The following is a 26,305-nucleotide window of genomic DNA, read 5'->3' on the forward strand; positions in this document are numbered from 1 at the left end:
GATATTTTATCATAAAGTTGTTCGATTTTTATTGCTATGGTTAACGAAATATTTTACCCTGGCTGCTATATTTGCGTAAAGTAACTACACTGATGTCCTAATTCAGAAATACTTGAATCAAAGTTTTGCGCCTACTTTACTTAATATTAATTTTATTTCGCAATAACTACAATATGACTGTTTTGTTTTCTTTTTTCTTGTTTGTATTTAAATGTTTTAAATATTGAATGAACTTTGCAAATCCGTTGCAACTTACTTATTAATATGTGTAATTTAATTTATTATGAGTTAAATCAAGTACCTACTTATCCCTTATAAGAAAGTTCAGTAAGTTCATTCATTTTTTTGCAATTTTTTGAAGTAGCAAACGTATTTAAAATTGTCGATAGATTCGATACTTGCCAACCAGCGGCATTTTTTGTCCGGATGACGGGCATGATGCTGTCAAAAATCATTTTCACGCCGACCGCCGACGTCAGCCGCTGTGTTGTGAAACCGGATTTTCTTCAGCACCCGTTTTTTATACATGTAAGTCCAAATTACTTCCTTGTTGGTTCATTGTTAGTAGTAATATTTTCCATTGTAAGGCACACATTTACGATACAAAGGTTTATTGTGGATCTTGTTCACATCCTACTAAATATCTCGGTGAGTGGAGATGTCTAGAATAACGCCGCTTCGGATAAATGCTTCTCGTGGCCGTGGCACATTAAGTTGAACTCTAACCTCACGATTATTTACCGCAAAAGCAGCGTTTCTCCAGTTTTTCTTCATTCAGTAAAAGGAGGTAGATTTCAACTATTCGTCCGGTACCTACAAGGTTATGAGAATGTGACTACGAAACCTTTCTTTTTACTGCAACACGTAGAACTTATTATTGACAATAGGTATTCTAATATTCTCTTTAGTAAGTCAAAGTCCATTTACTGTTGACTTTCAGGATCTTAATGTTAGCCATTATATTTTTGTTTGAATCCAATTCTCCATAAAAACATGATTTTAAGAAATGGGGTATTAAATTGTATTTTTGAATCCAAGGTGAATGATGCAAGATCAGGCAAATGATAGGAAACGTCTTCGCAGTGAGTTGGGTGGCGAGGTCAATGGGAATGTAGCGAAAAAGTTAATACTCGAAAGGTATGACACCTCGGTGTAGGAATCTGCATGAAATGATTTGCCACTCATGCTATTTATTAATGTCTATGTAAAATTCAGTTATTTATATTTATTGAAGGACAATCATAACTCAAAATCAATTTACTGTTGAATTCATAGTTATTCTGCGGGTACAATAAATTATAACTTATTTTATTACTATTATTTATTCAGCTTGTTATTTTCATGTATAATTGTATGACTGAAAGCTATGCATGTTTACTACTTAGTGCATGTCCGTTAAATATTGTTTATTATAATAATTTATGTTACTAGTTTAAAAAACTACCCCCGAACTTAGTACTTTTATAAATGTGTTTCGGTTACCTCTTTCTTTTATGAGCACCTTTGTTTTACATTTGAAAACTATACCATTACAACTTCACTATGATTTGGTATTGTGCAACAAAGTGATGTCACCATTCTATTCAAGAGATAGATTACATTGTTATGAAGTGTATCTTGACAACAAGCATTAGGTGTTATCATCATGTTCAACTTGACACTTATGAGAATCTATTTTTTATTTTTTGTTACCAATTTAACATGGGTCCACGAACACCATTCAGCATTCACTGACCCACATAAGATTTTATTAAGTTTTATCTGCAGTCAGCCAGCATCTTCAATCCAATTGGATTAAGCTGTTTATTGGCTAGACAAAATTTTTACTGGTTAAAAAAGAAGCTTTTTTGAACACATTTAGAATTTCAACTTCCAGAGTCAATATTGTTTATCTTTAATGATGCATACTTGCAGTTACTAAATCATGTTATGAAATTTTTAGTTTAATTTTTATTTAAAATGTTATTTTGCCACCCGCACAGTGCTAACCAAATTGTCAAGTCAGCTGCCAAGATGTCGATGGAGCACAAGTGTTACTGTCGCGGAGACGAGGTCACGAGCCTGGACCTGAACAGGCCCGAGCACCTCATGCCCATGATGAGGCCGTTCTCCATGAGGTTCCCTCAGTTTTATTATTTCCGTATATTGAGTATTTTGTAGTTCGTAGAATTTTATGTAGTTTGAGGTAATTAGTAATTCTGGAAATTAGAACAATAGAAAATTCAATTAGTTGAATTTAGAGTATGGGAAGAGGGTACACAAATAATAGTGTTTTCTGCTGTATGAATTAATGAAGGAGATTTAGAATAATCTTATTGGAAAAAATATTTTATATTTTAAGCATTATGTTTTTGCAGTTAATTCTTCTACCGTTTTTTAATTATTACTTTTTTCAGTTAACTCCTTTACTGTTTGAGATAATTTTATTAAAACTGCAGACAGAAAATATCTTACCTTATTAACAGACCTTTTAAGTTTGTTATTTTTGTACATTGGTCACTTTATCCTGTCGTTTCTTAATTGGTTTGACGTCACGGCATCAACCTTGAAACCATTCTGCCGATGCCATATTGTTCCGCTCTCACAGGTTTTATTCAATTTATCGATTTTTTAAGGTAATACTAATGACTTAGGTATAAAATGCATTCCATGGCCAATATGGCCATGCCTTGCGCTGCGTGACGTAGGTATGTAGGGTAGGTGCCTTATTGATTTTTTCAGTTATGAGCGTCAATATTTAACGTCTTTTATTGAGTGGTTATTGCTGCATAGCTGCTATTATGAAAATCTTTCTGAAGGTTTAATTTCCAGTTACTTTAAAATTTTAGACTACCGTCTCCCTCGCCTACCACAAAATGCAAAAGTCGGTTAATAGAAATCTGAATTGGAATTGGAACTCCGCAGTTCAATATTTTACTGTATCATTAATGAGACATCTTATAAAATCGATTTTCTATTGAGACCGCATGCACGTGTAGTAGGTAATACCTAGGTGTCATTAATTATTACAATACATACATTTATCTATCAATCACCCACTTCGCTACGATGGTATTAGACTCATCAAATAAATAGGAAGTCGCGTTTAAAATAAGCACGGGCGAAATAACATCAAGTTAAACGTTGTAGGGTCGTAGGGTCTTGTGCAGTGGTCATAAGGGTGATTTTGCGACGAAACTGCATAGTGTGATGTGACTGATGTGCTATCGACAGACTTAATTCATGATAAGTGATATCAGCCAGTACACGTTGATCTTTGGTCGGACAAGGTGTCACAGCTGACACCTGACAAGCCTTAACTTTGATGATCAGAACGTTATCGGTGTCTAGACAGACGGATTAACTAAATGTAGAAATATATCAGATTAGATAATGCTTTCCGGTAATTAAAATAGGGTGTCGGACTTGGAACTTAGTAAAGCGTTTTTGTGGCCGCGTGGAGTTACTTTGTTTCTTAGTGGAGACTCGCGGACTTACTTCGTAAGTGGGTACATATTGACTGTTCTTCGGTTTCTCGTATTCTTTATCAGTTGTAGTTACTGTAGTTCTAGTTAGTTATACAATCGTTGCGTCATTTATAGCCAGCTATTTAACATTAGCGGTACATATTCACTCACAGTTCACCAGTTTTTATGATACACTCGCTCTTAGAGTAAAATTAAATGTTTCATTTATTCATCGTTAAACCGGTATCCTGTTTCATATTTTTTAAAATACTGTAAGAATACTTTTTGTTTGTGGGAAGAACCCAGAGAAAGTGTGGGAATAAGTTCTAGATGTCATCGCTCTATGTGTCGTAAAGATTTCCATTCAAGAATGACATGACCCAGATCCCATCAGCCAAACAATGTTGTGCGTTTGCAGTCAGTTTAGCTTTTAATTTTTTACAACCGGCTTTGATACCCTTGAACCTATGAGTCTATCTAGCTAGACAAAGTGCACATTATAATCGCAAACCGCTCGAAAAGTGGTCGAAGGCCTTTTTTACCCGACTGCGCCAGAAGGAACCCTCCTTCTGCTCATGCTTTTTTTATGGAGTTTTGACGGATTCGATTTGAGCAAAAAGTGCAACTTGTCCAGGGGGGCTGGAATAATAATTGTTAAACTTGAATTTAGGTAGTTTCTGTTGTTCAAAAAGCGAGTTCCGTTATGATTAGGGTTGCTAGTGGTCTGAAGAAAATGAAACCGGACGTGATTTCCCAAAGTTCGGTTACTTAATTAGGCAATCAAGTCTGGTTTTCGGAAGACTCAGCAACCCTGGTAATCATTGTCCCTCTCACCTTCCCAGACTCACAAACCTGGAGACGATACTGGTCAATATGTTCTCATGCCGGATGCTCACGGAATACCTCTACCGGGGCAACGGCAAGTTTCTTGTCGGCCTCTGGAGAAAGACTAGCACGATGGACTACGAAGTTCCCATTTTGGACACCAGGCACTTGCCGGAATTCTTGGGAATTGTTATTAGGTCTGATGAGTAGATATTGGTATTATTGTTCCTCAACCATGTAGTGTAGGTAGTTAAACGGTACAAAGGTGGACCCTTAGTGGTTAGAGTCAAGTTTTTGTTTAGCCAAGTCTTACATCACATTACATTGGTTGGTTGATTCGTTTTTTCTTGGTATCATGACATTTAAGTTCATATCCATTTGTGAGTCCTAAACACAAGAATGGAAAGCCTGTGATAGTTCAAACATTTTGTCTTGCATAAAGCAATGCTCAAGTTTCAAGTTTTGAGCTGCATAGTTTTAAAATATGGACTTTTTTAGTGATGACGTAAAACTACTTGACGGTTTATTAGTTATTGAATACCAATTAACAACGCGTTTTATCTCGCACATTACGTAAAATATTTATCACTCAATAAGTTCTCGTGTTTGACATTGTTTACAGCGATCAAGGACGTTGGACATTACTGAGAACAATCATGTCGTTTGTCTGTTTGTAAATGCAGTGCATAATATTTGTGCTGAGTTGTTTTGCGTTTTCCATTTGTTTTTAAACTTAACACATGAAATACCTGACTTAATGAGAATCTCGGACTGATTATACTTCGATTAATTTATGTGGTTTTTACTTTTAGTGCATTAGGGCCCAATTCTCCAATGTTATGACTTTTTTTTCGTTTTGAGGTAGGTTGTTGCAAGTAATTAAATAAAAGTACCTACAATGAACACATTAGAAGATCATTGTATGCTAATTTCACCTGAAGTTGGACTATTATGTAGGCTAAGTAGGTAGTTAAGTGGTCGTTTTTAATTAGTATTTTACAGTTATTAAAAGTTTTAAGAATATGAGTACACATGACTCAATTTTATTTCAAAATAGCGTCTAAATATGGTGCCATAGTGTTGAGCTTGATGTGCTATCAACTGTTATGTCAAATACCTACATTTTTCTGCCGCCTCATGGCAACTGAGTTAAATTTGAATAGTTAACACATAGGTGATAATCAAATATTCTAACTGAACTAGGTGAGTTTGCCTATTGTATGCCTTATTAGCATATTCAATACTATTTTTATTTACCTACTTGGTAAATGATTCACAATGTTTACGCCATTTGATTGATGTATGATTCAGCTTCAGGTATCCTTTTTTATTTCTTTCTCCACTATTCGTTACTTAGGCATCTTCTGTTGCATCTACATCTCTCAGATGAAATTGTTTTTGTGGATTTTAATCTCGGATACCTGAACGTTTGTAACCCACTTAAATTTTAGATCGTCCAGTTGCAACAAGAAGGCCAAGTAGGTACCTACCTGGTGACATCCAACCAAGGTCCTTCGAACTTCGATTTCAGACCCTATCTTAATTAACAGTAGGATCCAATTCCATACCTTCCACTTCAAATACAAAAACATTTCTTCCTGCAATTTGCGACCCTATCTTTATTGACATTGTATCCGATTCCACAGCTTCAACAAGATGACCCCTGGTGGCGTCCAAATACACAAACAATTTCGGACCGTATCTGTACTAACGTTAGATACATTTCAGTTTCAACAGGATGCCTCTGCAGCTGACCAAGCCCGCGCCCCAGTGGAAGACCACCGCGGTGGTCAACGGAGAGTTCAAGGACATCTCGCTGTCCGACTACAAGGGCAAATATGTCGTGCTATTCTTCTACCCGTTGGACTTGTGAGTATTGGTTTATTTTATCTGAGAATTCTAGCTGCCATAGAGGTCAATATTGACAAAAACATACGGATTTTTTATCCGAAATTTAGGACTGGTTTTACTGGTAAAGATCAGATGTATTTTATCTGGGAACCATCCTAGACTGCATCCCACTTAACATCAGGTGCGTGCGATTGTGGTCAAATACCTGCCTTGTCATGCATAAAAAAACACTAACATTCATAAAGACCTATACATGTATTCGAAAATTAGAAAATAATTTAGTTAGAATGTGTAAATCATTCCAATAAAATCTGTTGTCACATTTTATCGATAGATTCTTCAATAAAATCCTTATTTGACAACCTCTGAGAATTCGGAATGTATTTTTATTGCAAAGATATTTGTTATCACTTCAGTTGAGTACCGCTTCTTTCTTTTATCTACCGACTTACAACATACCTGCCTAGTAATGAATGATCCCATCCCTGACAAGATTAGATGCACACTATGTATGCATATTATGTGCACCAAACAAAAACTGACAAATCATTAGAAAAAATTCTCGAAAATCACTAAGTAGGCATATCATTTATTTATCCAAGTAACTATTAACTTTTGACCTCGATATCATCTGTAAGACCATTCTAATCGAATGTTAATTAAGTGCATTGTACTGTTAAATGAACTAATTCAACTATTAATTCTCAAATTGGTTCTATAATGAGCATCGACCTTCAATTTACATAATTATTGATTAATATGCCATTATTATGGTATTTATGGTAAAGTGTTAACGTTTATTCTATTTTGCACCGTTTCTCATTTGCTAATTAAAATAATGCAGTCCATTTTCCGCTGACATTGTCAACATAATAGTATTAGCGTTGCATGCCCCAGAGGAGCAGTAAATAACAAGTGTGCTTGTGCTAAAAGGAAATGTTTGTTCTTTATGATAACACAAGTTACTATTATTAAATTGCAATTTGAAAGGTTAAATGACATTTTATGGGGTTCATCATCATCATTTCAGCCATAGGACGTCCACTGCTGAACATAGGCCTCCCCCAATGCTTTCCATGTTGATCGATTGGTAGCGGCCTGCGTCCAGCGCTTCCCTGCTACCTTTACGATGTCGTCGGTCCACCTTGTAGGTGGGGTTTATGGGGTTAAAGATCATGTTTTTGTTTATGGCTGATATCTGAAAACACCCTCAATTCCTCATCGTCAATAGTCTAATGCTAAAATCCTCTAGTCTAATCTATCTTCTGTAATTACTTTGTCATCTTGCTTGTGTCATTTTCGTCACAGCTCATTAGAAGTTGTTGAATGTTTTTCTTTCTATTCTTGTTATTGTGCCAAATGAAAATTCTCTTAAAATATATATTTCCAAACCGTGTTGTTTTACGTCCATAGATCGCCAAAACATTTGTGTCATTATAATCAATCGGAAGCTGATGTTTCTGGCCCATATTATTGTCCCGAAGCAGTGACTAACTTAAAGGCCCTGTTCTCACTTAGACTGGTATTAGAGTCACGCTGACGCACGCTGACCGTCAGCCTCAGCACTGACAGCCGAATTAATCAGCCGAGATCAGCGTCACTCAGGAACGTTCCCTTCAATTACATACATATTGATCTGTCAGCGCCGACGATCAGCGAGCGGTCAGCGTGATTCTAAAACCTTAAAGCCTTAGACGGACTGTCAGTTTTCTCAGCCGTCTAAGTGCACACAGCTTTAAAATCCTACTTACAGATAATAAATCCATTTTATTTAATTCTTCCAGCACGTTCGTGTGCCCGACCGAGATCATCGCGTTCTCGGAGCGAGCCGATGACTTCCGCAAGATTGGCTGCGAAGTCATCGCCGCCTCCACCGACTCGCACTTCACGCATCTGGCCTGGATCAACACCCCGCGCAAACAGGGTAAGAGACACATTGATATAGTCTGGTCCGGGAGCACGTAGAATTTTGTCCAATGACCCCAAGCTACCCATCCTTATCGCTCGCGCGTAATTATTATTGCTGTCGCGACTGTGTGACGGACGCCCGCAGTGAGTGTGCGAGCGCGACAGCAACATAATTACGCGCGAATGATAAGGGTGGGTAGCTTGGGGTCATTGGACAAAATTCTACGTGCTCCCGGACCAGACTATAGACAACAGCATATTCGTTGCAAATTACCTCCTATTCCTCCAACTACATAAGATGCCAGTTTGTTTAGCTTGATGTGCTGTCTTCTGTACATGATTGCTAAAGATATTAAACATTTTTTTTTTACATTTGGAGCATAAACAAGTTTTTACCATTTTAAAATTAAGTACTGAATGTAGAAAACATAATAGGCAAGCATTGCTTGCAATTGCAATGCAATTGCTTTTTAGACTAACCACCACCCATAGGTCACTTCAATTTTTATCTTACTCTAAAGCTGTTTCCAATACTTGCTTGCTGTTCTTACCATGTATGTGCCACCAATATCCATTTATGTTGCCCGAAATGGTGGTGCAACCTATATTTGGGTCTACAATCACCCTGGAAAGGGTTTTAATTTAAGTACCGAATAAATGATTTGATTTGAATAATTTTACATACTACTAGCTTTCCGCCCGCGGCTTCGCCCGCGTGGAATTTTGTCTGTCACAGAAAAACTTTATCGCGCGCGTCCCTGTTTCAAAAACCGGGATAAAAACTATCCTATGTTCTTTCCCGGGACTCAAACTATCTCTATGCCAAATTTCATCAAAATCGGTTGCGAGGTTTAAGCGGGAAAGCGTAACAGACAGACAGACAGAGTTACTTTCGCATTTATAATATTAGTTGGGATTAAAGGCCGGTAGATCCATTCTCATAAATAAAACACTGAATACTCAGCTTTCATATGCCTTATTTAAATACAATTCATCACATAGCATCAAAAGCGCGGGGAGTCGTCACCGCGCGTCCCTCTATTCTGACGTTTGATTCTCGTGTGACATTGACATTACGTCAATGTCACTATGACAGTATCTCATTGGCCACAACGATACCGTTAATAATGAAAAATCTAAATTGTTAAAATAATAACGATATAGATTTTTCATTATTAACAATACTAATTAATTATACTGACAGCAAATGAGTCTATGTCAATAAAAAGATGCCCTCTGAAATTAACTACAATCTATCCCAAATAACCCTCTATAATTTAAATATGTTGGAATTTTTTTTAACATTTTGAATTCTGTCTATTCCAGGTGGTCTCGGCCCAATGAACATCCCGATCATCAGCGACAAGTCGCACCGCATCGCGCGCGACTACGGCGTGCTCAACGAGGAGACCGGCATTCCCTTCAGGGGCCTGTTCATCGTCGACGACAAGCAGAACCTGCGCCAGATCACCGTCAACGACCTGCCTGTGGGCCGGTGAGTGCGAGTCATCATCATCATCGTTGGGGCTTTAGGACATCCACTGCTCTGCTGGACTTAGGCCTTTTCACATAATTTCCAAACGTCCACCATTTGTCCACCTTAAGTACCTAAGATGCGCGCCATTAAAAGTTACTCACTTTTATCGAGACATTTATTCGAGTGTCCACAGTGGCGCCCATGCGCGCTTCATATGTTTGATTTTGGTACAACGCACTGCGTCCGTGCGTGCAGCCTGCCCAAGCACTGCCTATTGCCACTTCAGCTTGCTATTTTGTCAGGCTTTATTAGCGACTTTAGTTCGTTTAGCTGAGTGAGACTAGTCGAAATAGTAACTCAAAAGACAAAAAGTCGCGGAATAGTAGAAATAATTGAACGGTAAGGATTTATAAATCCGTTAATACTTACTCACACACATGAATGACCGAGCATTATTTTAGTTGACCTGTTTTATTATAACCCAATCTAATCAACTTTGCCAAGAAATCCCTGAAACGGCTAATTTAACTCGAAGACGATTACTTATCGCATGCCATAATCTTGATTACCCACAATAAAAGACTTGCTTACAAATCAGTTGCTCATACTTAACAACTAAAAACTGTCGTCACATCACGTATGTGATAACGGACCGACCTTCAAGATATTATTATACCTATAACAATTCTACATATTATAGTCACAATTCCATTGCGTGTGAATCATCCGTCTGATGCAATATGTGTGGCATAAATGAACGAATAAATACATGTTAAATTATTCAGTATTTTGTAGTTTGACGTAGGCAAACAGTAATTTATTCTTAAGATTTTAATATATTTATTTTTAATAATTATTATGACGAAAATGATAAATACATTTCTGCCCAATGTTACTTTAAGCAATAGAAAGTTGAAGAGAGATAACAATTACAGAAAGAGTAGGTGTAAATAAAACGGATCTGTTATAAATCTATGGATTATTTATTATATGGATATTCAGTTATTCACAGATTTTCAATGGCCAAATTGGGAGTGCTTTGATTTCAAATGTATTGTTTCGGAAAATAACAAACTTTCTGAAAATAATACCTCAGCGAACATTCCCTGTGTGCTCTTCATTTGATTGTATAATCCGTTAGTCTTGCTGTCTCTATAATCCCTATTACATGACTAATGAGTGCTTTTATCAACTCCCCAGATCCGTCGAGGAGACGCTCCGCCTGGTGCAAGCCTTCCAGTACACCGACAAGTACGGAGAAGTGTGCCCCGCCAACTGGCAGCCCGGCTCCAAGACCATCAAGCCCGACACCAAGGCGGCGCAAGAATATTTCGTCGACGCCAACTGAGCAAACGCTACATCTTTAACGCAATAGTGGAACGGGAGTTTTGGAATACGCGAAAGTACATAGTTGTTAATTTTAGTGCGGTGTCTATGAGATGGATTACCATTGTAAGAATGTTTTTTTTTATTATAAATAGTTTTGGGAGTTAGCGACTATGTACTGAGCTAGTATTTCAAAACGAGCCTACCAGTAACTTAGATGTTGTTAACTATTCCATTGTAATGGCTATTTCTAAACTTATTAATCATTCACTCAGAAGCGGTCGTCTTTTTGTATGAAAAGGTCGAATAGATTTCGAGTTTACATATCTATTATAACAACATCTAATTTAAAATTGTATTGACGGTTGCATTTATTTGGAAGTATTTTAAATACTGAATAATTCTGTTGAACGGAATTAGATTTTTCTTATTGCATCGTCGTGGACAAAAGTGCCTAAACTGGTGAAAACTACTTTTCAATGAAAAAGTGTTTTAAATTGTTAGATACTTTTGCGTGGGACAGGAATTTATGCAATCGTCATGAGAGTAGTGTAGTAAATGTATCAGCGAATAAAATTTGCGAATCTCAGCGCAAATGCAGTCTTGACAATAGTAAAGACGACAATACCTCTCGCAAAGATCAGTATTTACCGAGATCCTGTGTTAACCTTGAATCGAGGCTGTAATAAATGCTATGTTTTACATGTTGGTTTTATTTGATTTATAAATAATTATCCATTAATTTCATTCCATTGAGTCGATATTAAAAGAGCTCAACATCACCACGCGGCCAACGCGGCTCCCCACTATATGCCTAAAGTGTACCCTATGTTTCTTTGGACACATTATGCGGCAGACGTGCTCGTGGTAGGGGACCGACGACGAAGACGGTGGGCGGGAGTTTGCATCGTGGTGTCCACACAGCTTATGACCGCAGTCTGTGGAGGACTGGTCGCAATCCTCATCAGTGAGGGACCGAGGAAGAAGTAGAATCCATTAATTTATTGCTGCTAACATTTTTAGCACTCATTGTTTAAATTTTTTTAATGACTCGTCTCAGCCAGGATTTGAACCCACGAACACTACGACATTTCGCTTCGCTTGCCGGGCGAATATAACTCATTAGCCTAAATTGTTTTTTTTTCTCTCTATAGTGCACTGTGCACTTCTTTTTCTCTCCCTCAGTACCTCTAGTACGAAAAACTTTCGAGTTCGTTTCGTTGCGTATTCAAAGTGTCATCGAAAAATTTTGTATGAAAAATTAAACAGCGCCCCCTAGGGCGGCTATAATATAGGGGGCGCTGTTTAATTTTTCATACAAAATTTTTCGATGACACTTTGAATACGCAACGAAACGAACTCGAAAGTTTTTCCTACTAGAGGTACTGTTCGCATGATTCCAAAAAAGTTGGACTCCTGAGAAAGTTGCTCACATCGCATCGTGGCATTTCCTCTCTGCGACCTCTATGGTCAATATTTCGAACTTTGTTGTACGTATACTGTCTATGATACGGTGCTGTTTGTGTTCAAATACACTAGGTAGCGCTGTGATTAATTGGTATTTGGTTGAGGATCCAGAAATCTGGATGGTGATAAAAAAAACGACAATCGGCATTTGTATAAATAATTATTAATCTACAATTTGTATTAAAAATATTAGAAAAAGTTATTCAACTGAATTATTAACAACGGACGCGTTATTCCGGCACTTGTTAATATTCTGCTATTTACAAACAAATGAATTTATTGTTAATCCTTCTTTTGTTGATGAATAATAAATATCTCAGAACGGAATAAAATTGTGGATTAAACCTCACTTAAGAATTTTAAAAAATCAAGGACTTTGGGCTTCGCCATCGTTTGGCCACGGGATTTTTATTTTGAACTTTTTTTGTTTACGCGCTCATTGCCTATGCGCTTGCTCGTCCCGCAACAAGATACCAATCCCCTTTCATTTGGCCAACAACAGATTCAAAGCAAAAAAACTGGCCAATGGCAGCAGAGTTCCCTAACGCCGAACTTTTTTTACTGGCGAAACTTTTTTTTTCTTATTCCCGCTTGGTGCGCATGACAGAAGGACGTGTTTGCTTGGATCGGAACAGGGACGCCGACAAAATTTGAATTTGGAATCAATTTATCCAAAATGGTGTACAGTAATAACTTCAGTGATTACGGCAGTGGAAATACTTCGAATGATTCCGTGAGTATTGATTTATTTTACAACTTATTTGTGGGTGCACTCAAGTGTTTTTTCTTTTTGAGCAAAACTGTAAACAACGCGATCATGTTTTCGATTCTACCTTCTTTTGATTTTATTATGAATTGTTACGGAATTAACCTACGCGTTAAATAACTGCGTAGTACCTAAATAACAAATGAATCAAATTGTGCATTTAATTCTGTTTTCGAATAATAATAAATAAACAATGCGCCGCACGCGCAGTCAGGTCGTAACTTGTTTTGCAAAGAAACTATTTTGTAAGATTATTTAATTTATAACCTGGAAAAATATGTTTATTAAAAATAATGTTTATCTACAGGTTTTCTTATATTTTAGTTTTTCTGATTTTGGTATTACCTACTTCAAATGTTTACTTCGTTTCTACACCTGATACTCCTAATAGTACCTACCTACCTGGTAGGAGGCGTCAGAACTAGGTATTTAATTAAAATTGCGGTGATGAGTTTGGTGCTGAGATGAGTTAAAAATTTTGTTTGTTTCAGTCAATGTCGTTCGGTGGCCAGGACAGGTGGCCCGGCCAGGAGTACCAGGATCAAACAGCATCCAGGCAGAAGAAACGGGCATCTAGCTACGTGGATTGTAAGTCCTTATCAAAATAAATAGAAAATAAAAGCTCTTTGTAGGTAGGTAGGTAACACGAGCGTAACTTGACGAACGTCTCGTGACAATGTTTATGTTAATTCGCGGCATGGCTTTGAGTTCGGAGCCCGATCGAATATCAAACGTAAGCAATTTTATTTAATAGACCTATTATGTTTAAGTCAATTTAGTGGCGTGCGTTTCTTTTTCGAGGTATTTAGTAGGTACCTACATAAACATCTAAACTCATTGTTAAAAAGTTTGAATCAATGCGCAATGGACGGACGCACTTTAGCGGCGCAGTGGCGCGACACTTATTAGTTTCAAGATATTGTCAAGTAGGTTTTTTTATCAAGTCAGAGACTGCTTGATTGCTTGCATCGGTCGTCACTGGCAGAGTCATTAGTTTTATTTTAGGGAAAATTGGGCAAAGGGCACCTACAAGTTAAGGATTGGCACTCCTTGAATTTTTAGAAAATTGGCTAAGTCTGGGAATCGTACCCTTGAACACTATTACCTATTCACGGAAGAAGTGGTATTATGATATTGCGCCCTTGTAATAGAGCCGACTTCTACGTTTATTAATTTTTTTTCGTTCGTTCGTTTCAGCCAAATGACGTTTACTGCTGGACAACGATTTCCATACGACCGGTCCTCCGCTGCCCGCGTCCAGGCCCTTCCCTTACCTTCACCAGTTTTTTTTCATGTGAAAAAGTATTTTAGTTAAGTGTACCTACTCGTACTTATTTACTTACTATTTTTGTGTTGCAGTGGTGATGGGGCGCTGCAGCATCGAGGACGTGATGCAGGAGTTCCGCATGAACGGCTCCGACTCGCCCTACTCACCCGACGATGACAGGCCCTGGACTCATCGTGCAGGTACTTACCTAAATTTAAGTTGTAGGTTTTGTCATTTCTTTATTGTAAGTAATGATTTTTTTTTAATTAGGTACTTAGGGGGCGTCCATAAATTACGTGAGACAATTTTGGCCATTTTTCAACCCCCCCGCCCCCCTTGGTGAGATTTGGTGAGATTTTGCCTGACCCCCTCCCCCACCCCCCTAATCTCACGTGATATTTAATAAAATGCCTATTTTGTAATGTCTATGCTTCGATTCTATTAGATTTATATGAAAAAATCAGTAACCCAGTGTCGTCGTGCCACGCGCAGTGCAGGATTCCGTAGCTTCCCGTCGTTTAGTAAGACAAGCAATTGCTTCAACCTAGGACCAGTTTTTTGATTCATAGTTAAAATAACTAATTGTTAAATTTTGCTACTAATGGTTAAATATTAATAAAATGTAAACTAATAGTTAAAAAATGTACTAAAAGTCAAGTTAAACATTGTTATAAAAACATTTTTTTCTGTTGTTTAACCACTTATTTGACTATTGGTTACTTTAACTACGAATACATAATATTTTCATACGTATGTAATGTCATTTTTTAGGGTTCCGTAGTCCTGACAAGGAACCCTTATAGTTTCGATATGTCTGTCTGTCTGTCCGAGGTTTCGCTTGGAAACTATTGGCACTGGGGAGCTGTAATTTTGTGAAGGTATGTATTTGTGATATATTAATCACGCCGACAAAACGGTAAAATAAAATTTTGAAAAAAAAAATACAAAATTTTCTAGGGAGCTCCCTGCATGTAAAATGGGGATGAATTTTTTCAAGGAAAACTATAACGGTTAAGATACATTACTTAGTTTAAAAGTAATAGTCATTTGACTCATGTATTATAAAATTTCTTAACCAGTAAAAAATCCTTAGAAGAAAATATGAAAAGTGACTTTAGATGAAGTAATGGCTTGCTTCTGAAATATATTGTGGTAACGACAGACAACTACGGAACCCTACACTGCGCGTAGCACGACACGCACTTGGCCAATTTTTTACGCAATAGCGATGGCCGATGACGTTTTTTTTTTATTTCGAATTTTCTTAATTTCGACATTTATTCTGCATCTTTGTTCAAAAATGCAGATGGAGGCATTTTTAGTTTAATTTGATTAGACGGTTTAGAATAAATTGTCATTATCATCATAAAAAAAAAAATTTTTTTTACTTCAATAACCCAGTTTTCTGGCAATTTTACTCTATTTCTTGCGGGAAAAATTACGTGATATTTTCCGAGACCCCCCCTCTCCCCCACGTGAGATTTAGTGAGGTTTTCGTTGACCCCCTCCCCCCCCTAAAAGTCTCACGTAATTTATGGACGCCCCCTTACGTATTATGATTTTGAATAGGTAAGTATGTACACACGGCCACACTGTTAACTATCCATTTCCGTTTTTGCTCTCGCTCTAATCAAATGATGATTCTTTGTGATAGAACGAGATGACATAATGACTGGCAATGGGCAGTTAACACTGTTACCGATAGTACATACTTACATTGTTATGGCCCTAATTATTTTATAAAAGTCTTGCAAAAATGTTGTAAGTCACTAACTAAACTAACTTTTCTAAATTAATGAAACATCTAACTCACAAATACTTACAGGAAGATATTATACACCCTTTGCTCAAATATAGCTCTGGTACATGTAACATGCGAGAACTTTTAGATCCTCTAAAAACCTCTTTATAGTCCTCTAAAAATATCTTTTTTGAAAGGGTTGTCTGGGCGAGATCGCTAGCGCTAGCGATAAGGCCGCCTAATTTGTGCCGTCTTTTCTTGTTCTATCTAGGTACCTATCTATTTTTACTAATTGCACATTCGTCTGCAGAAGAGCTGATAGGCATGGGCCCATCGAGCGCGTACCTCCGCCAGAAGTCGTGGCCGGAGCCCGAGCGCTCGCCCGCCGTCAGGCTGCCGCGGCCCGCCGGCGAGCACTGGCCCCACGAACTCGCCTCCACGCCGCTCGAGCGTAATATACTCACAGGTACCAATACAGGGACTGACATTCGTCGCCCAATCGTCATAAGTCAAAGATGAGCTGATGAACGACGCCCAGCTGACAAAGGTTTCTAGTCAGCCAGCAATGAGGGCTATCGTTCTAGCGCTCACCAGTTGGCGCCACTGTAGAGTAAGGTCCTGTCACTTGCTAGTAGCGAAGACAGTGGCGCCGACTGGTGAGCGCGAATGGTAGGAAGACTATCGCATTTGCGCTCATCAAGATGGCGCCACTGTAGAGTAAGTTCCTGTCAATCGCCAGGGGTGCCAACTGTTAAGTATAAAAACGATAGCCCTCATTGGCACGAGCTTAAGTACCTCACAGGGATGATATTCGTCGCCCAATCAAACGACCTCCTTAAGCATAGGATGAGCTGAACGACATCTGAAAATGGCTTCCAGTCAGCCAGTGAGTGGCTGCCACGGCTGAGTTCACTGCTGCCTCGGCTTAGCTCACTGCTGCCACAAGTAAGTTTAAAATTCCTGCTGCCACGGCCACGCTACTTGAAAGAACAATATACCTTTCTCATATTTTTTGTTGGAAAATCGCGTTTATTTCAACAATATAATAAGATGTCACAGTTTCTAGAAAATGTTTGTAATGTGCCGTCATTTCTAAATAGTATCACAGTATTATATTATCTGTGGTATCACACACACGTGTCTCTAAGAACCATGTACATCCACAGGTCATGGCCCACCTTAATTTAATTTGTTTCGTTTCAGCCGAATGACGTCCACTGCTGGACAAAGGCCTCCCCCAAGGATTTCCACAACGAACGGTCCTGCGCTGCCCGCATCCAGGCACTTCCTTCAACAGATCTTCGGACCACCCACCTAGTAAGGGGTTTGCCCACACTACGTCCTCCGGCCCGTGGTTGCTACTCAAGAACTTCTGCCCCATCGGCCATCAGCTCAGCAAGCTATGTGCCCCGTCCACTGCCGCTTGATTTTAGCGATTCTACAGGCTATTTGGTTCTCCTGCGGATTTCCTCATTTCTGGTTCGATCACGCAGGGAAACTCCGAGAATTATCACAATTTCTTGTTACCTATTGAATAACAAAACATTTAAATGGTAAGTAGTGTAATGTATGAACTTGTCTAAGAGTTTCATTTGTATTTTACAGAAGAGCTACCAGTCCCGCCGGCCGCCGAGACAATAACCCCCGAGCAGATCCGCGTCCTCTCATCGCTCCCAAACAACGTACTGTACTCGCTTTTACGCGGGCTCGAGCAACGCCGTGACCGTGACGACTCGCGCGCCAAACCCAAGAGGCACAACGAAGTAAGTCACATAGCTATAGTCTGGTCTGTGAGCACGTAGAATTTTGTCCAATGACCCCAAGCTACCCATCCTTATCGCTCGCGCGTAATTATGTTGTCGCGCTCGCACACTCACTGCGGGTGCCAGTCGCACAGTCGCGACAGCAATATAATTACGCGCGAGCGATAAGGATGGGTAGCTTGGGGTCATTGGACAAAATTCTACGTGCTCACAGACCGGGCTTTAGCTTAACTTTAGAGAAGAGCTACCACGGACCACCAGTCCCGGCGCCTCATCATCATCATCATCATCATCATTTCAGCCATAGGACGTCCACTGCTGAACACAGGCCTCCCCCAATGCTTTCCATGTTGATCGATTGGTAGCGGCCTGCGTCCAGCGCTTCCCTGCTACCTCTATGATGTCATCGGTCCACCTTGTGGGTGAACGTCCCACGCTGCTGCCACCTTGCTGCCCCTTCAGCCGTTAGTTCTGCCACAGAATAAGTAAGTACAGGTACAGAAGGATTACTCCGCAAGACGATTTAAATAAATGCGAGTCTTGCTACGACGCGATACAGTGGAATTCAGCTCGCACAGCACTACGTACCTACAATTTTATTCACCTACATGTTTTGTCTCCTTCTATCGCGTGCCTCTGAACTCTTCTTACGCTGTTAGGGTTGCTGTCTAGTGAAAAAATAATTAATCTACTTATTTGTAATGATGACCTACGTATGTAGGTAAGTATGCATTCATTATGGTAAACCTTGGGAGAGGCCTTTGTCCAGCAGTGGACGTCATTTGGCTGAAACGAACGAACGCATTCTGAGCAGTAGTCATGGTAGGTTAGGTTGCCAACATACCTTTCAGCATCTTTGGGAAGCGAAAAAAAAAGATAAATCCGGTAGATTACTTTTCGAATTTAAACACCCGAACGCCGCACAATATTTCTTTCTCTTTATGTCCATTTTTACAGAGCGAATGCGGTATCCATCGGGAAAACAACTTTTTTACACCTAGTTGTTCATGCAAGATTATTTGTATTTGGCTCATGCCAATGTCTAAAGTTGCCTGAATTTCGCGGTATATCACATGTCGATCTTCTTCAATCAGCTTACGCACAGCATCAACGTTTTCTTAGGTGACTGCAGTTTTTGGACGACCTTGACGGGGATCATCACTGAGCTTGACACGTCCACGTTGAAATTCAGGAAACCAGCGATAAATTGTGGTTTTGGATGGGGCTTCATTACCAAATGCAGAAATCATCCGGTCAACACACTGTTTTTGTGTTAAACCACTCCGAAAGTCATAATAAATCATCGCTCTTGAATTTTCTCGAGTCAATTCCATTTTCTCAACGACTAAACAAGTTTGACTAGACCTTGTGATACGACCGAGAATCTTTTTTTAAATAAATAAATGGTATACGATTTTTAAAACCCTGGAGTTTGCAATTAAATAGATTTTAATATGACTGGAACAGTGGAAATATTCCATTCCCGATACTTTTAGTGCAGCCCTCGTACTATGTGCCCTGCCCATTGCTACTTCAGCTTGCTAATCCGTCGGGCTCGGGCTATGTCAGCGACTTTAGTTCGTTTACGGATCTCCTCATTTCTGATTGGATCTCGTAAAGAAACACCGAGCATAGCCCTCTCCATAGCACGCTGTGCAACTTTGAGCTTCCCGGCGTCCCGGCGCCTACCGAGACTATAACTCGCGAGCAGATCTCTAAATTCTTAAATCATCATTATCATCTTTTCAGCTAAGTAATGTCCACTGTTAGATAGAATAAGCCGCTACCAATACCATGAGTATCGTCTTGAGTTTATCGGTTCATTGAGAAGTTAGGTGATCTACTTAGGCTAAGTTTGCCGTGTCTTACTTAGTCTACTACAGAAAATGTTTGTCTTTCTTGACTTTTAGTTCAAGACTCACGAACTAATTGAAGATGGTTAAATTCTGATCGGGACAATTCCTTACTGTTTATGTATTTTTTTATTTTCGCGCGCGCAAATTTGCGTTTGTATTTTTACTAGGCGTTTGTAATTCATGTTGAAGTACAACAGGAATAGACGGCACACGTATGGCAGAAAACTTTATCGCCCTTTGTATCCAGGGTTAAGACTGGACTTCGAAGCGACAATAGCTCAAAATGGGTCGACGTCGAGATCTGAGGAACGCGAGTTCAAACCTGCTGGACTGGTGAACCCACTCGAATCACAAGCATACATATTTAGCTAACTAAAAGAGGTTAACAGAACTATTAATAATATAATAATAATAATATTAATATTATTATAAGCCTTTATTACTGGATTACAAGGTATTTTACAACATTAACATTTCATTTTACAATTTAGCTGCACTCATCTCCAGTTTGTTCTTGGACATAGGCCTCCTCCAATGATCTCCATGCTTCTCTGTTTCTAGCCATTTGTGGCCATAATGGCCCTTCTAATTCGCGGATATCGTCCTCCCATCTTTTTGCTTGTCTGCCTCTGCTTCTTTTTCCTTCACGGGCGGGGATACCATCCGTTACGGCTCTTGTCCATTTCTCTTTCTTTTCCCTCATTAGGTGTCCCGTCCACTTCCATTTCAACTTTTTAATTGTTACAACAGAACTATTAGTCATTTGTAAATGTAAACTTTTCCAGGAATGTCGTTTCTGCAAGAACAACGGCGAGCGCGAGTCGTACTACCGCTCGCACGCGCTCAAGGACGCGCGCGGGCGCGTGGCGTGCCCCGTGCTGCGCGCCTTCGTCTGCAAGCGCTGCGGCGCCAGCGGCGACCACGCGCACACCATCAAGTACTGCCCGCTCAGCACCAACGAAGGTACCGCGCCTGTACTGGCCCCACCTCGCTACACTGGCCCTACTCACACGCGCTCGAGGACGCGCGCGGGCGCGTGGCGTGCCCCGTGCTGCGCGCCTTCGTGTGCAAGCGCTGCGGCGCCAGCGGCGACCACGCGCACACCATCAAGTACTGCCCGCTCAGCACCAACGAAGGTACCGCGCCTGTACTGGCCCCACCTCGCTACACTGGCCCCACCTCGCTACACTGGCCCCACTACATTGGCCCCACTCACGTGAAAGGTCGCCCAATATCACGATATCGTGGCATGCATCCTAAGCCAGCACCATAAATTAAGTCCAATGTGGTACAGCCTCATGCGTGAACGCGGGACCGAGAGCAAGCAGGCGATAACGAGACACCCTAAGAGGTAGCGAGAGGTCCCTGTACCTCGGCACTCTCTCGCGGTCACTCGGCGAAAGTCTACTGCTGGCATTATAACAACTCACCCGATAGGATGCAGGTATTTGCACGTCGACGTTTCATTCAATATCGGTCACGACCCACAGGATATCTCCCAGTGAACATCTGATCAGCTAAACACATTCACACGTCATCACAACACGTCATGTAATGATGATAAATTGAAGTAAATCTCCTGAAAAAATCTTCTTAGCAAAATCACAAGAACTTGTCAAAGTAAGCAATTTTCTGAAGGAGAAATGTCATATCGTAATCTTGATTGTGTTACAATAAGATGTATTTCATGTTGCCGAAGATGTAGCGAACAGCACTGTCCTTTAACACTAGCAAATCTTTGATCGCAAATTGAACCTTATTCCAGAACGCATAAAGTCTGCGGCGATGATGCGCAGCGTGCGCCTGGCGTCGGGCCGCCGCCGCGCGCCCGCGCCGCCCGCGCCGCGCGCCGACTACGTCATCTACGGAGAGAACGAACCTTACGCCATACAGGTAAACTAACACTTATACAGGGTGTTAGGTAAATGGGTATATGAGCGGACACTAGCCCATGATAACATATGCATATAAATGAATGATATGGTGAAGTCAGAAATTTGATATCATCATTTTAATTTTTGAAATGTTCATACAAAATTAAATTTATAAAATCAGATTTGTATGAAAATTAAAATAATTAAAATGATGATATCCATTTTTTGACTTCATCATATTATTTATATGCATATGTTAACATGGGCTAGTGTCGGCTCATATACCCATTTACCTATCACCCTGTATTATAGTTCGTATTATAAAACGATGCTCAAAACTAGAAAATATCAGATTGGATCCTGTCATCTAGTATTGCCTTGCCTATAAGCTTCAATATAAAATTCAAGCATAGGCTTGAGAGTGAATTAAGTTTGAGCTTCGTTCTGTGATACACCTGAATCATTCAATTAAACTGGCCTGACATTTTGCCAACCACAGGATAAAATTTATAATGCTTGAGTTTCAATCTGCTTTAATTACTTAATTCTAAGTTGAGTCTAAAATGTTTGTGCTCGATATGCAGAGTTCATTATCTAGATACAGGTTATTTATTAACAACAATAAACAAACCTTACTGCAGACAAGGGTTGAAGGTGCAACATAATTATTAGAGTTTCATTCAAAAGGGTGCCAAATGAATGTTGTTCAAATGTTGACAGTTAAAATGCACACAGAATGTGTTTAAAAATTGTCTTGAATGATAATGTTCTGAATGGAACATGAGACAAGCTGAGTAGGAGCCATTTTGTTTCAATAAATTATGTATGTAATTGAAATTGTGTAAAACGTTTGTTTGAACCAAAAAAACAATTTTTCTTTCTTTTCTGAAAAAATATCCACTACGAAAGATCTATGATTTTCCCTAATAATTCACAGTGTTTCATTCATAATACTTTTTTAGTTAATACTAATTTCCCTACCCAGGACTCGAACCTGTACTCGCAGTATGGAGACGCCGCACCCCTTGACCCCAAGTGGGCCGCGTTGGAGCAGAAGCTGCTGCTATAAGCTCGCCGCCAGGGTTTCTACAGGACTTCAGGAATCAGGTATAAAGTGCAGGGATTCTGGATATTCTATTAGCCTGATGCTTTTTATTAAGTGTTTTGATTAATAGATGGATTCCTGTCTTTCAATCTTTATTAACTTTTTTTTATGATGTAATATTCATATTATGTTATACATTTTCATATTAATTGCAATAACTTCATAAAATATTTCTTTGTTCGCTTTTAATAAAAATTATATTATGGTTGTAAGGTAAATGGCACATGAGGAAATTTCCTATTAAAAATTGAAGTAAGAAAATAAATGGCACATGAGGGAATTCGCATCCTTTAAAAGTACCATTGTAAAATTAAAATTGATTAGAATCTCACTGAAAAGACAACCATAAAATATTTTTTATTAAAGGTGATTAAAAAGGCACTTGATGATGCAGTGTGCTAAAGCTGGATAGAATGTGAGTCGACAGTAGAAGGCGCTGTAGTCATTTTTTTAAAATCGAATTATTTTTAAAATAATAAGTAATTTTTTTAGAATCTCAGAAGAAAATTCTCCTGTAGAAACCCTACATTAATGATTTTCAATCATTGGTAACTGTTGATTGTTGTTACCACTAGATGGCGCTAAATCAGTATTTATCTACAAGTGGGAATCTCAATTTTGTATTTATGTATTTCTACAACGTGAGTGTAGAATTAAATCTTATTAATTATTATTGTTAAGTATTGACACGTCATTTATTATTGTTGACGAAGATAAAGAATCGTGTTATAAGAGTATATTTTTACATATTCACTATTTTTATTACTAGCAAGAATCGGCAAGTATAATCTAATTTTCTAGCAAAATATTTGCTAAAATTATTGTTGATTAGTTTTAAATGTAAGACTTATAAGTTTTGATATCAATTTAACTAGATTATAAGATTAAGCAGACTTATTATTGTTCAATTATACAGCGAACTAGTAAACAAATTATTGTATTGTGTCAAATATAATGTAACAATCGAATAACACCGTTTTAATATAAATTGGTGACAGCGGTTTTATCATCAATCAATATGAAATATATTCATCTTTTTATAAACGTAACGCAATAGAATTTAAAACATCTGATATTAACAATGTTTATGCATTGTGAATTCTCATGTTTTGAATGAAATAAAATCAAAATTAATTCAAAGAATCCTTATGTATTAACTGCGGTCTCTATCAATAGATGGCGCTACGAGTCTCAGTAAAATTGGTTCGTAATGTGAAATTATTGAACTTATTTTCAAGAGCTATTTTAATGCAATAAAATACAGTTTTTCAAAATTAATTTCCGCATGTCACTATAATAATTTTCAATAGAATTATCCATCAAGTTTTACTTATTTCATTACCTACCTACCCGTGGGTAGAAAACAAAATTAAGAATTATTGCCATTTGAAACGCATAAATTAGTCTGCACTAGGTATTATAGCTAACTTGGACATGTTTTGTTGATTATTGTTGTTGAGAATTAGATGTTTATGTGATTGTTTTGTTTTCACTGTTCTATGATGTGACTTAAAATACGGTGATGGTGTCTTTTGGGTTCAATAAAAATCAATGATCAAAATGTTATTTGTTTATTTATAATATTCCCATAAGCCATATTTTTAGTATTACACATTCTCATTTATTGCTACGATTTATAGATAGGTATACAGTCGACAGCCACATTGAACTTATAGATTTTTGTTGTAAAGTCGCTCCAATTACCATCATATAAGATGCCATAGTGTTTACGTTGATGTGCCGTCGTCTGTCTGTTCATAGACATTTCTTGACTCAATGTACTATTTATATATTTTATGTTTATTTATGTTCTTAAACGTAATATGTATAACCTTTTTTCGATTATTCCCGTTGTCTCTACTGGTGGGGAACTTTAATTAAAATATATTATACATTTTTAATATTTTTATTCCCGTTGTCGCTACTCCTCCGGTCGGTGGGGATAACGGGAATAATCATCATCATCATCATTATCTCAGCCATAGGACGTCCACTGCTGTTTTTGCCTCCCCCAATGTTTTCCATGTTACCCGGTTGGTAGCGGCCTGCGTCCAGCGCCTCCACCCACAAGGTGGACAGACGACATCATAAAGGGCATAATTATAATCAATTTTAATTATTTAATTTAATTCCCACCAGTGGGGATAAGCCTGGTAGAAACAACGGGAATACACCCTACCGTAGGTACACATACAAGGCACCATCATCAATGAACGTGTTTTTGCTACTACCGTCATAGTTTCTACAACGCGGTCACTGTAGCATTTCTAAATGAGCACAAATTGTCTAGAACGACTTAATAAATCTACGCTAAAATCTCCCCATTCCGTCCGTCCCAGCCTCACAGGTACCAGGTGACGGCGACAGCTAGCTTGCATTTACATATACTCGGCCTGTTGTACAGCACGTCAAGGTAACACTGACATCTTAAGAGTTAGACGACTGTAGTAATAAGTGCTATTTTGCTACAAAAATGTTTAGTCTGATGAGCTGTCGACTGACCACAGTACAGTACATAGTGGAATTCTGAAGTTTAATTAATTTACCTATAAAATGTAATTAGGTAGGTAATTAAGTACTTTTTTAAATATGAGGGATACCAAACTATATTTATGCCAGAAAATTACGTGTTCAGTTCAGGCACAGAATAAGTAATAGTACAGGTACAGAAGGATTACTCCGCAAGACGATTTAAATAAATGCGAGTCTTGCTACGACGCGATACAGTGGAATTCAGCTCGCACAGCACTACGTACCTACAATTTTATTCACCTACAAGTTTTGTCTCTTTCTATCGCGTGCCTCTGAACTCTTCTTACGCTGTTAGGGTTGCTGTCTAGTGAAAAAATAATTAATCTACTTATTTGTAATGAGGTACGTATGTAGGTAAGTATGCATTCATTATGGAAAACCTTCATAGTAGGTTAGGTTCCTATACTATCCTAAGAATTATTGATTACCTACATGGCCAACATACCTTTCAGCATCTTTGGGAAGCGAAAAAAAAAGATAAATCCGGTAGATTACTTTTCGAATTTAAACACCCGAACGCCGCACAATATTTCTTTCTCTTTATGTCCATTTTTAAATAATACTTCGATCATAGAATTATTAATATTTACAAATGTGACTTCCGAACTTTTAGAAAGCCCACCTATACAATTTACCGTAATGTTCCCCTTAGGCCCCACAGCGCCGATGTCTTCAGCCACTTTTGAATCGATAATGGTAGCCGTTGAGCCATCATCGAGGAGAGCATATATGTCCGCCGAGCCCAGAGGGCCGCTGACCGACACAGGAATCACCTTGAGCAGCGGACGACGACCCGCTCCATCCACATGCTGCTGCGATGTTGTATGCGCGACCACCTCGACGTCGTCGGAGCTCGAGTCGTGTGCGACGTCGTTATTTTTAGGGTGTTCAGGAACAATGTCAACATTCGCCTCCAACGAAATGAGATTGTTATGCTCCGGTGCTATCGGGGAATGAAGCAAAGTGTGGTGGCTAAAACTACGACTGCATGTAGGAATGTCACATTTAGCTTTACACAGCTTGTATAAGTGCGAACCCTTTCGCAAACATTTTCTACAAAATTTATTTTCAATTACCCACTGCCATCTGTCGTCCACATGA

At 38.8% G+C, this 26,305-nt stretch overlaps 2 protein-coding genes across 7 annotated transcripts; both read left to right on the top strand.

Moving 5' to 3' along the window:
* Nucleotides 1–409: 409 nt before the first annotated feature.
* On the top strand, nt 410–11,535 carry Jafrac1 (thiol peroxiredoxin). Of its 5 annotated transcripts, none has more exons than XM_028311709.1 (5): nt 410–528; nt 6,000–6,140; nt 7,907–8,046; nt 9,357–9,525; nt 10,708–11,535. In XM_028311709.1, exons 2-5 carry the CDS (start codon nt 6,010–6,012, stop codon nt 10,853–10,855), a joined length of 588 nt encoding a protein of 195 aa, XP_028167510.1. In that variant the 5' UTR covers nt 410–528; nt 6,000–6,009; the 3' UTR covers nt 10,856–11,535. The 5 variants fall into 5 exon arrangements, with proteins under 5 accessions (XP_028167510.1, XP_028167509.1, XP_028167511.1 ...); XM_028311708.1 differs by lacking the exon at nt 410–528 and adding an exon at nt 1,039–1,137; XM_028311710.1 differs by lacking the exon at nt 410–528 and adding an exon at nt 3,258–3,480.
* A 1,329-nt stretch (nt 11,536–12,864) lies between these two features.
* Nucleotides 12,865–24,238, top strand: Nanoso (zinc finger protein NANOS-O). Of its 2 annotated transcripts, XM_028311734.1 has the most exons (8): nt 12,865–13,033; nt 13,558–13,654; nt 14,426–14,533; nt 16,385–16,540; nt 17,680–17,837; nt 20,479–20,656; nt 21,459–21,586; nt 22,553–24,238. In XM_028311734.1, the coding sequence occupies exons 1-8, from the start codon at nt 12,977–12,979 to the stop codon at nt 22,634–22,636; spliced, it is 966 nt and encodes a 321-aa protein (XP_028167535.1). In that variant the 5' UTR covers nt 12,865–12,976; the 3' UTR covers nt 22,637–24,238. The 2 variants fall into 2 exon arrangements, with proteins under 2 accessions (XP_028167535.1, XP_028167534.1); XM_028311733.1 differs by lacking the exon at nt 22,553–24,238 and having other exon boundaries at nt 20,479–20,829; nt 21,459–21,533.
* Nucleotides 24,239–26,305: the final 2,067 nt, after the last annotated feature.

This window comes from Ostrinia furnacalis, unplaced genomic scaffold (assembly GCF_004193835.3).
Source record: "Ostrinia furnacalis isolate ACB-3 unplaced genomic scaffold, ASM419383v2 OfSCF3544, whole genome shotgun sequence".
NCBI classification, from domain to species: domain Eukaryota; kingdom Metazoa; phylum Arthropoda; class Insecta; order Lepidoptera; family Crambidae; genus Ostrinia; species Ostrinia furnacalis.